The sequence below is a fragment of the Molossus molossus genome, unplaced genomic scaffold, assembly GCF_014108415.1.
Source record: "Molossus molossus isolate mMolMol1 unplaced genomic scaffold, mMolMol1.p scaffold_m16_p_2, whole genome shotgun sequence".
NCBI classification, from domain to species: domain Eukaryota; kingdom Metazoa; phylum Chordata; class Mammalia; order Chiroptera; family Molossidae; genus Molossus; species Molossus molossus.
In genome coordinates this window covers 7,098,522-7,110,997 of record NW_023425355.1, presented here as the reverse complement: position 1 = coordinate 7,110,997, position 12,476 = coordinate 7,098,522, and the positions used below count along the sequence as shown (strand labels likewise).

General features: G+C 43.5%; 1 protein-coding gene across 2 annotated transcripts in view; it reads right to left on the bottom strand.

The window, feature by feature from the left end:
* Positions 1-12,476, bottom strand: part of ARHGEF9 (Cdc42 guanine nucleotide exchange factor 9) — a 235,354-nt gene that overhangs the window by 146,391 nt on the left and 76,487 nt on the right. Inside the window, exon 1 of one of the 2 annotated variants that reach the window (XM_036271152.1) lies at positions 8,688-9,133. The exons of the other annotated variant lie outside the window; for it this stretch is intronic. Within the exon in view, the coding sequence (XP_036127045.1) occupies positions 8,688-8,717 (30 nt within the window). The 5' untranslated portion in view covers positions 8,718-9,133. Of the gene's footprint in view, positions 1-8,687; positions 9,134-12,476 lie in introns of those variants that run through there. 2 annotated transcript variants of the gene reach the window in all.

Genomic DNA, 12,476 nt, shown 5'->3' with positions numbered 1-12,476 from the left:
GAACATTTCTTGCTTCATCTACAGTGCTTATTCCCCACACCAAGCCAACAGTGTCATTTGAAAGGCTTGAAGGTACAGTTAAAGTACTCTCTTTTCTAGGAAGTCCTGCCCAATCCTCTGAAACCCCCCTCCACTATGTTTTTTTTTTTATTCCCCTGTATTCCCAAATCACTGTCATTGTACCTCCTATAGCATTTCACCCAGGCTGACTTTATATCTCCCCTACTGGACCATTAAGCTCCTGAACACATAAACCACATCTTGTCTTAGACTATCCCACACCTCAGCCTGCGATATAATGTCTTGGAAATAGCAGCTGCTTAGTAAACATCCATTTTCTTAAAATGACCTGTTAAAGTCCATTGCAGCACTGTTTATCACGACGAATGACTGGACACAAACTAACTGACCATCAGCAGGGAACACAATGGAATCCTATGTAGCCATACAGAAGGAGGCATCTCTGTACATACTGCTATCGAACAATCTTCAAGACATACTGTTCATTGAGAACAAAGGCAAGTGCAGAGCTGTGGAATATGTTGCTACCTGTATGAAGGAAAAAATATGTGTATGTGTGTATACATAAGTAAATGCTTGCAAAGTCTTATATCTCTGTAGAAACACATAAGAAACTGGTTTCAGTGACTGTCTCTAGACTGTGTGACTGAGAACTGGGAGAAAAGGGAGACCTATGGAGACTTCATCTTTGCCACATTTTTTCCTTAAGCTTTGAATTGTGTACCATGTGCATGGACTACCTCTTCATAATAAATAAATAATTTTTGTCAAGCATCTACTACAGAGAGGAGAGAACATATTGAGCTGTTATTAGTATTGACATAAATTTCATTTTTGGATTAGCTAGAAAAGGCCCTAAGCAATGTGACATGATTAGTCAGTGGTTGCACACAATTGAAGTAGTGGTTCTCAGTCAAAATAGTCAAGGAAATGTCAAAATAACAATAACAAAAATGTATATAACTTTTATTCTGTGCCAGGTACTGTACAGGGTAATTCAGAGGTATGCACTCATTTAATCTGTACAGCACTATGAAATGGGTATAGACTACGATCTTCCCAACTTTAAAGCTGAAGACCCCGAGGGGTTAAGTGGGACGCACAAGACCACACAGACAATAAGTGCAAGAGCAAGTAGGGAATCCGCTTCCAGGGCCTGTGCTCATAACCATTCTCTTATGTTGCTCATACCAAGGCAGAATGATGAAAGCTAGGGGACTCTGTGTGCTATATAGCGAGCACCTAGTAGTTTATAAGTAATCCAAAAATACATTGGATAAATGGATGGAGAGATGGATGGACGTGTGTATGGGTGAGTAGATTGGTCAGTGCATGGGGAGTGGAAAGAGGAATGATTGGGTTGTGAAAAGAGTAAGGCTTTTGTAGTCAGATAAATCTGGATTTGTAATATGATTTTGCCCTTTATTTAACCCTGAGCAAGATACTTCAACTCTCTATTGCTGTTTCTAAGCTGGACTAGACTACGAACTCTGGGAGGGCAAAGACATTTATTTTTCATTCTCTTTTTTTTTTCATTATTGATTTTAGAGAGAGAGGAAGGGAGAGGAAGAGATAGAAGCATCAATTGGCCGCCTCCTGCATGCCCCCCACTGGGGATCGGCCCCACAATCTGGGCATGTGCCCTGACCAGGAATCGAACCGGTGACCTCTTGGTGCATGAGTGGACGCTCAACCAGAGCCACAATGGCTGGGCTTATCTTTCATTCTCTACTGCATCCCTTATGGCTCAGTGAATACTGTTGCATGAATTTATAAACCAACAAATGTTGACTTTAAAACCTATTTTGTAGAGGATAATGTGAGAATGCATTGAGCTAACATTTCATATAACTGGCACATAACAGGTATGCTTCCCTTTACATTCCTCCTACTAAATTTACCTTATGAACATCGAAGAAGGCATACCTAACTGAGAATTGGGATATGTGGGTTCTTTGTCCAGTTACTGAATAATTGTGTGATCTTGAGTCAAGCACCCTCCCTCTCTGAGACTCGGTTTTTACAATCTATAAAATGGGTGGTATCCAAACATCTTTGTGTGGGGGTAGGGAGAATGCAAGGCAAGCAAAAAGCTTCTTCCAAAATCTTAAGCAACAACCCAGCATATAAAGCAAAAACCCAGGTGCTCTGGATTAAATCAAAGGTGGGAGATCCACACTCCTGAGGGCCCCTGCCCAGCCCCTCCCCTGGAGACACTGCTATGGTAACCCTGTGGCTCTGAGGCAGAGGTCTGCAGACCTTTTCTGCAAAGAGCCGAATAGTAAATATTTTAGGCTTTGCAGGCCATATAGTCTCTGTCACAACTATTCAACTCTGCTTTGTATCATGAAGGCAAAATGGGCATGGCTGTGTTCCAATAGAATTTTATGTATAGACAATGAAATTTAAATTCCATATAAATTTTCATATAATTTCATGTATATCTGTCACAAAATATTCTTCTTTCAAATTTTTGCAACCATTTAAAAAGGTAAAAAAAAATATTTTTATCTAATTTGTGGGCTGGATTTGACCAGTAGGCCGTAGTTTGCTGACCCTGATTTAAGGAGTTGGGCTACATTATCACCAAGGTCATCCAGTTTGGACATTACAACTGAGGCAGTCCAGAAGCAACGTGAGCAATGCTGAGAGTAAAGCCTGAAACTATACTGTTGCCGTGGAAATTCCAGAAAGTAGATAACAGAGTGGCTCGAGCCTGCTCTAGGTTAGGAAACCACCTCAAAAAGAAAAAGGCTCGCCCTAGCCAGTTTGGCTCAGCGGTTAGAGCGTCAGCCTGCGGTCCGGAGAGACCCGGGTTCGGTTCCCGCTAAGGGCACGTACCTCGGTTGCAGTTTGTCCCCGGCCCTGGTTGGTCGTGCGGGTGGCAGCCCCTCGATGTGTCCCTTCACATCGATGTTTCTCTCTCTCTCTCTCCCTTCCTCTCTCTCCCTCCCACTCTATCTGTACAAAAAAATGGAAGAATATCCTCGGGTGAGGATAAAAAAAAAAAAAAAAAGAAAGAAAAAGGCTCGATTTCTGCTCCCACCCCTCATTTCCTCAGGCTGAATTGCATTTTCAAAGACTTGGTAGTTGATCCAATGTGAGAACTTCCACTATGACCAATGTCTCCCAATCCTCCTCTGAGCTCCAACTATTGGTGACATAGATCACCAGCTGCCTATTGGATAGCTCTCATATGAGGTTGCCCAAGCGACTCAGACTCAACAGGGCTCAGACTGTACTTGTCATCTCCCCTCTCCACCCCCTCCCTAAACACTGCTCCTACTTTTGTATTCCCCATGTTTGTAAAGGGTATCACCATCCACTTGGTCTCACAAGAAGAATCTGTTACTGGAGGAAGCAAAGGAGGACTGGGATACATCAAGTCTTGAGTGATGAAAGCATTTTAACTATTGGCCAGACTACTATTGGCCACATCAGGCTGTGGCTCATAGTCCAAAGTTGAGTTCAAGCCCTAAATATTCTGTTTCTACTTTGACAGACATACATGTGGGCTCACTATGACAATGACTGCAGTTTGTCTCTCAACAGCCCACGCTCCCCTTTCTCCTTTGTATCAGAAACGTTGCCCGTAATTGTTAGCTGTGCACATTGCCACCCAGTTTACATGACTGCGTTTCCAAGTTTCCCTTGCAGCTGGGGGCCTCCATGCAACTCAGTTCTGATCAATAAGACATAAGTAGAAGTATTATTAAATAAGACTTCCAGGAAAACTTTTTTTAAAAGGGGGATCAAGTAATTTTCCTCTTCTTTTGCCCTTCCTGCTGCCTAGAATGTGTATGTTAATAGATGTTCTGGAACTTCAGAACCCATCTTGGACCATGAAACAACTTTAAGAATGAAATAAAAATGCTAGGGATGGTGGAGCAGAAAAGTCCCAAAAGACTTCCTGAGGCTGCTGTACTGGCCCAAGTATGCCTTTTTCCTGAGTTCTTTTATGTGAAAGAATAAAACCTATGTGTTTGAAGCCAATGTAGATAGATCTCTGTTATTCATAGTGGAATCAATACAACTATTAAACTTAACAGTTGGCCATTATATCTTGCCTATACAGAGATTTCCACCAACTCTCAAATATTGTGACTTATGAAGGTCACATGAAATTTGGCATGGAATTTAGTTCAAGAGTCCGTATTCTTCTCCAAAATGTTGCCATATAAAGTGGAACAACAGGAACAGACAACCCTTAATTCCAGCACAGAAGGAGCTCACTATCTCTAAAGTATCTTTTTAAAAGTCAAAGTATTTTTTTATTATTATCACCATGGACCGGCAATTTTAAACAATATTAGTAATAAAATACTCCTCCCTGAAAAAATATTTTGTTGGTCAAAGTTCTGAACAATTGTTGATACTACTAAGTTTTAATCTATATAAAGTTTCAAATTAGCACCTTTTATTACTTATCTTTTAATAATATTGTATTATACATGGAAGTTGAATTCAGAGAATTTGTAGTGATATAGTTGCCCACCCCTGAAACACACAAAGACTTTACATGTGTGTTCACTTTGTAAAGGTTTATAATCATTCATGGTAGATTTGGGTGTATTTCTTTTTGTTTGTTTATTATTGAATTGAGAGAGAGACATTGATTTGTTGTTCCACTTATTTGTACATTCATTGGTTGATTCTTGTATGTGCCCTGACTGGGGATCAAATCCACAACCTTGGTGCATCTGGACAACGCTCTCACCGACTGAGCTATCCGACCAGGATATTTGGGTTCATTTCTTATCTGCAGTTCCTCTGATGCTATATTACAGCATTTAAACCGTAGGTTCAAAGTAAACAATGGTAGCACAGTGACTGTAAAGTCAAAGAAACATAATGTAAGTTACTTCAATTCTCTCATTTATGTGACATCGAAGTTTTTGTATGTGCTTAAAATCTAAAAGAGTAAAAACAATACAAACTACAAGGTATACTATTTTTGTTCAGTAAGTGCACATTTTAGGGCATATTATGTTATTAAATTTAATTTTTTTAATTGAAGTTTATTTTCCTTTTTCATTGGTAGTTATTTGAAAATTTAAAAAACTAATCAAGAAAATAATTATTAATCAGCCATGCTAATACTGAAAATAATTTTGTCATATAGAAGAGAGAGTACTAAAAATGATCCATTCCTGATATCACACATGTTAAGTAGACAACATCTAGTACTACTAATATACTTAATCTGCTCCAGAATCCTAGAAAGCAAAAAATTGGTTCATTGGTGATCCACATAGACCCAACCCTTAGCCCCACCAGAGGCCAGGAGTCTGAAGCAGATAATTTGATCATTGACTTAGATACAAAATGCCCTTGAATGTGTCCACCTACTGTGTTCATTCTAGCCCCACATTCAGATATCTGAAAATCAGATGGATGGTCAGAAAGGAGAAAGACACAGACCATCTACAAACGATGCTACAAAAGAAAAGACACAGCCCTTTCATACAGATTATCATCACTTTGGTCCAAGCCACCATCACCTCTAACCTGGCCAATTTAGGAGTCTCCTCATAGCTCTTTTCCTTTGCTAGTGGAGGAAATCTATTCTCCTGTTAAAATTTCAATCAGATTAAGGGCCTTATCTGATCAAAGCCTTCCAAAAACTACTCTTCTCATGCAAATTAAATGTTCCCAGGTCACTGGCCTCCTTTGGTTCCTTAAACAAACCAGTAGTGTGTTCCTTCTCCCTCCCCTCCCCCACCTTCTCTCTGTCTTTCTGGTTGTTCCTGAAGCCTAAGTGTCTTCTCCTAAATAGCTAAATGAGACCTTGTTCCTTCATTTCCTCCACATCTCTACTCAAATGTCCCTTAATCAGAGAGGCTCTGGCTGATCTACTTATATCATCTCACCTGCTATCTCTGTTCTCTTACCAGGTTTTCCTTTTCTTCTTCTTTCTTTTTCTTCTTAGCACTCAGCACTCAGGACATATTGCGTATTCGTTTGCATTATTGTTTACTGAACCCCCTCAACCTCCAGAATGTAAGATCCATGATGGTAGAGACTCTTTTTGTTCACTGCTGTCTCCCCAACACCTAGATCAGTGCCAACTCAGAGTAAACACTCTATTTTTGTTAAATGAAATAATGACCTCAGTAGTACCTATAAGGCACTTCATCCCTGTTTTATGGATGAGAATACTGAAGATGAAAGAGGTTGACAATTAGCAAGTGTTTCAGAGCTGAGAAGTGTCAAAGCAAGGCCCTCAACCTCAGACTCATGATTCCAAGACCAGAGTTTCTTCCATCCAAGGCACACTGCCTAACCCAGCACAAGTCGGCATTGCAGGCAGAAGCTACGAATAAATACACTGAAAAATCTACCGTCAAAAGTGAACACACTCTATCTACAGAGATAGATTTTATTCTGTAAAATCCTGACTGATGTTTTATGTTCAATGACCTTCATTTACATGTGACACTTGCAATCAGTTATAATAGTCAAATGTTCTAAAAAAAAAAATGTCACTGTTAGAAAAAGTTCAATCTGCATTGCAAGTGATTTGCAAATGAAAGAACAAGCAGCAAAGACCTTTTGACTAGCTGCATTATAGGATGGTAGCTAGATATACACTCCCTATTTTTTCAGAATGAGCCATTAGTTAAATTTTATCCAACAATTACTTCTAGGAATCTCAGCATCTCGGATCTGGAAGGACTTTGGTGATCATTAACAGCCCATTTAACAGGCGAGAAAGCTAAGGCCCAAAGCATTCCTATCAAACAGTAGCAGGACCAACACTAGAGGTTTCCTGCCTTCCAGGCTAGAATAGAATTGACTACTCCTATTTCTTGAATTCTGGCAAACAGTTAAAGAAAGGCTTTCATCATATAATAGTCTCTACTTCAGTATTCTAAGAATATTATAAAATTTCCCCATCAATCAATCTCTAATTATATAGTCTCCTCAAGATGTCTGTTACTTACTCTCTCTTCTCTCTCATCACACACAATTGGCAAAACTTCAAATTTCTCCATTAATTCAATTTGTTGTCAATGGGTGGCTCTGGACCCCTATATTACAATATATTTAGAAAAAGAGGGAGGTCTTACTCAGACCCAGCTGACAGAAATACAAAGACTGGCATGTTTTATTTTTTTTAAAGCAACTTCATGGCATTAGTTCATCCTTAAGGAAGTCCTTTCCCAAGATCATGACTCTTTGTTCTTTTCTGCCACTCTCAGCACCATTGGAACTGATGATTCTGTGGAGCAGTGGGGAGGGACAGTGACAGAGAGTCAGGAGACTCAGCTTTGCCTTCATGGAGCTGTGTGCCCCTGGGCAAGTCTCTCCCATTCTCTGGATCTCAGTCTTTCTGTATGGATGACAAGGACTTGAAGGTCTTCTCCTGCTCTGATCCTTTCGGGGTCTAGAAACATTTGAAATAGCCCTGATGGGACCCCAGGGAAAGAGGGATGTCTGTGAAGAAGAGTCTCCTGAAGCCCTGGCATATAGGAATATAAACTGGATGCCTTCAGGAATCACTAAAACAGATGTCTAAGGAAGAGGACAGCTCCTCTGAATACAGTCCTAGCCCACTCCAGATTCCCTCCTCCCTTCCAGCATGGGAGCAAGAAAGGAGTTAAACATCAATTTTTGCCCAACTGCTTCAGGCTACTTTCCTTCAGCTGCGGGTCGTGGGTGGCAGTGCAGAAGTGTGGGCTGGCATGGCCATCAGTGTCCGCTGACCCAACCCAGCTGCCCTTTGAGACCCTCTTGCGCATGCCTCCCAGCTGAGGACAAAGGCATGGGGGCCTCTCACCCCCAGAGTCCCTGACCAGACTTGAGCTACCCCTAGCTGAGTCAGAGAGGCATCAAGATGCAGCCACTACTTCCTCTCTGGAAGGGAAGTCATTCCAAGGTCTCCAGGTGGAGAGGGAGCAACATGGCATAAAATGAACTGTTGGAACATAATACTGAATACACACACACATACACACACATGAACATGCACACGCACATGCACACGCACACGCACACGCACACACTCCTTGGGTCAGGGGCAGGGGGAGCTCTCTTAACTGACCGGGATACAGACCCATTTCCAGGATAGGGATTTCTGCAGCTGTCTTTCCTTGACAAAGCCCCAAGCGTGGACAGGGTGACCCCAGCCCAGGCAAGGAAGGGCTCCAGAGTGCCCCTAAACAGCTTCTCAGAGAGTGGCTTGCTGGCCCTCATGCCCTGGGACCGGCCAGAGTAAGGGGTAGAGGGTCTGTCTGGGGGACTATGCAGCTCTCCCACACTACCTCTTCCACAGCCCCAGGCTTTGTGACGCGCCCTCCCTCCCAACCCCCTGCAGCTGGCCGGCACCTGCAAGCCTCGCTGCTCACAGAGGGCCCCTCTGCCAGACCCTTCGCTCCTCTGGCCTCCCAGGTGACCCCCACTACCATCCCACCCCAATCCCTGGGCTTGTAGGGAGGCGGTAGGAATGCAGAGGAGGATGGAGGGGGCTTTCTTCGGCAGGCGGGCAGGCAGGCGAGCAAGGGCTCCTAAAATGGCCACAGCAAGCTCTCTGGTGTCTCAAGGACAGTGGGGAGGGCGGTGGGCAGAGGCTGGGGGGCTTACTGTACGGCAGCTGGTGGACGAGCTGGGGGTGGGGCTAGGGGACTAAGGATCAAGCAGGGGGAGCCAGGGTTATGTGCACTCACCATTCCTGATCCGCCCCTTATCCACTGCATGGTGCCTGAGAAGTCCGGCTTCTCCGAGGCCGGGTGGCTGGCGCAGGTTGCGTGGGGCTGGCTGGGCTGGCAGGGCTGGAGCGAGCGAAAGCCTCAGCGCCCCCTCCGCCTCCTCCTCCACAGCCCTGCAGCCCAATCCCCTCCGCCCTGGACCTCGCCTTCAGTCAGCTCGTTCCATCCCAGCCGGCAGGCTCTGCCTCTCTGCCCCGCAGCTCTCGGGGTGCTTGGCCGCTGAAGAGGCGTGGGCGGCGGGGGGGGGGGGGTCCCCAACCCACTGCCTTTGTCTCAGGCCAAGGCTTGAGAGCAGGGAGGTGGGGTGCAGTGAGAGGATGGGGGTGAATAACCTCCGCCTGGGAGAGGACAGCTGCCACCTCTGCTGGCCTCCCACCGGGCTGGAGTTAGATGTTGTTTATTGTGGGCTCCTTAATTGTGTCGAGTCAGCGAAAAGTCCTCTCCAAAGTTGCCAGAGGTGTCAGGCCAACCTCCCAGATCAGAAGATCCTGCCCCAGTGGAGCACGCCAGGACTTCCCAGCCTCCCTCCCGCAGCCCTTCCTGGTATTCCCCTGGGGTCTTATCTCCCAAGGGGTGCTGCCCTGGGGCTTTCACAGAATCACTTCCCTTCTCAGAGCAACCCTGTGGGGGCAGGACTTAGTCTCCATTTCACAGATTAAAACACGGAGGAGCAAAAGTAGGAAGGGGCCTGTCTACTTTCCATACAAAAGATAACGCCTCCACGTTGGCTTCTGAAGTTTTCCAAAGTTCCTTTTGTTATCACACACACACACACACACACACACACACACACATTATTCCAGGATTCTGGAAGGAGCTCACACCTTCAGGATTATAAAAGGTAGCTTGTCGATGGATGAATTTTCCATTTGCTTATTTTGCTGAGAATGTGTCAAATGAACGTCAGCAAAACAGGCAAACGGAGAAACCGCCCACCTTTTCGTGATGCCCCTAACTCTGGGCATTGCAACCCAGGCTGGCACCTTTGCATTTCCTCAGAGTTGACATTGTTGGTCACATTCACACTCATAATAGCATATAATCTTTACAATAATCCTGTGAGGTGGACATGGCAAGGAGTGTTAATTAGTCCCCTGTTACAGTTATACACAATGAGGCCCAGAAACTGAAAGACATCTGCTCAAGGGAAGACAGCCAAACAAGACAAGAATCCAAAGCTCCTAACCCACAGGAAAGATTGAGCAAGAACAGGGTTACAGAAAAAGAGGTTGTAGCTTCAGCAAGAGGGAATTAAAATGTGACATCAGAAAGAAGTGTCTGAAGGTGATTGGTATGAAGACATCATTGGCATTGCACACACACAACTTTATTGTCCTCTACCTCCTAGCAAACTGTCCCCACTTCATCCAAGCCATTGTTTTGGCCAAACATAGCTGACTAAAAATCAAAGCAGGTGCCTTGATGAGCACGCAGTCCTGGGAGGTGTACAAGCAAAAGCTGAATGGTCCTTCGGCTAGGGATTCCCGAATTAAATGGGAGCTTAGCCTGGATGACCTTTCAACTTCCTCCCAAGTCTGCTAGTTAAGTAATCAGAGATTCTACAATGCTCTCCTCCCTTTTTTCCACATCCAGGTCTTCACTCACACTGAGCCTATGAATGAACTTCTCCTGACAACCAGTCCATTCAAACTTCCATGACTCTAATATACCTTTAAGATCTGGCACTAGGCATGCCACCTCCAGGAAGCTCTCCCACAGTGCTCAGGGATACTGGTTTTACCATCTTTCATCTACCTCCTGTGGCACTACCAGTTAGCCTTCTCAACTGAAAATGGTCTTTTACTTACTAGTTGTTGCAGGCTGAATCAGGTTCCCTAAATATTCATGTGTTGAAGTCCAAACCACCAATGCCTCAGAATGTGACTGTATTTGCAATGAAATATTACTTGGCCATAAAAAGAATGAAATCTTACCATTTGCGACAGCATAGAAGGACTTAGAGGATATTACTCTAAGTGAAGTAAGTCAGAGAGAGAAAGACAAATACCATGTGATTTCACTTATATCTGGAATCTAAAGAGTAAAATAAACAAACAAACAAAATAGAAACAGACTCATACAGAGAACAGACACATGGTCACCAGAGGGGAGCGGTACTGGGGTCTACATGAAAAAGGTGCAGGGATTAAGAAGTACAAATCAGTAGTTACAGAATAGTCATAGGGGTGTCAAGTACAGCACAGGGAATATAGTCAATAATATTGTGATAACTATGTATGGTGCCAGGTGGATACTTGAAATATTGGGGGAACCACATTGTAAAGTACATGATTGTCCAAACACTAATCTATGCATCTGAAACTAATATAAAATAATCTTGAATATAAACTGTAATTGAGAAATAAAATTTTAAAAATAATACAGAATGTACATTTGGAGACAAGGTCTTTAAAGCAGGAATTAGCCCTAGCCGGTTTGGCTCAGCGGTTAGAGCGTTGGCCCGCGGACCAGAGAGGCCCGGGTTCAGTTCCCGCTAAAGGCACGTACCTTGGTTGCAGTTTGTCCTCAGCCCCGGTTGGGGTCCTGTGAGTGGCAACCAGTCGATGTGTCTCTCTCACATCGATGTTTCTCTCTTCCTCCCTCTCTCCCTCCCACTCTATCTGAAGATAAATACAAAAATGTCCTCGGGTGAGGATAAAAAATAAATAAAAATAACAAAGCAGTAATTCAGTTAAAATAAGGTAATTACGGTGGGCCCCAATCTACTATGCCTGGTATCTTTATAAGAAAAGGAGACTCGGACAATGATGGGCACGGAGGGAAGACCATGTGAAGACAAAGGGAAAACCAGCCATCTACAAGCCAATGACAGAGGGCTCAGAAGAAATCACCTTGATTTTAGACTTTTTACCCTTCATAACTGGGAGAAAATAAATGTCTGTTGTTTAAGCTACCCAGACTGTGGTACTTTGTTATGGCAAACCTGGCAAACTAATACACTGGTCATGTGTATATTTTTCCATTTCTGATCACTTAAATGAAATTATTAGTTTTTTGGGTTTTTTTTTGTTTTTTTGTTTTTATCCTCACCTGAGGACATTTTTCCATTTTTTGTTCAGGTAGAGTGTGAGGGAGAGAGAGGAACAGAGAGAGAGAGAGAGAAACATCGACGTGAAGGGACACATCAAGTGGCTGCCACCCACATGACCAACCAGGGCCGGGGACAAACTGCAACTGAGGTACGCACCCTTAGCGGGAACCGAACCCGGGTCTCTCGGGACCGCAGGCCGATGCTCTAACCGCTGAATCAAACTGGCCAGGGCTATTAGTTTTTTTTTTTTTTAATCAGGGACAATGAATTCCTCACCTTGGTATTTCCTACAACTGGATACCTTGCACATAGGAGATTTCCAATAAAAACTTGGACATTTTTTGGATGGATCCACTCATTCAATAATATTATTGACCACCTATGTGCCAGATTCTGTGACAGAGTCTCAGGATACAAAACGAAGTTTCTCATGGACTTTACAATCTACTTGAAATAAAGGAAAGACAGACAATAAATAAATAAACAAATATGATAAAGGTTGTGATATATGCTCTGAAGGATATAAATCAATTTCTATGATAGTGAGTAGCCCTGGGACCAAGCAAGTTGCCTATATCAATATGATCCCGTCAGGAAAATAGAAACCTAGATCTTTCAAAGAGAGAACATTTACTACAGAAAACACATCATACGGGCAGAACTAAGAAGCCAAACAAGGGATGGTAAGGCAAGCC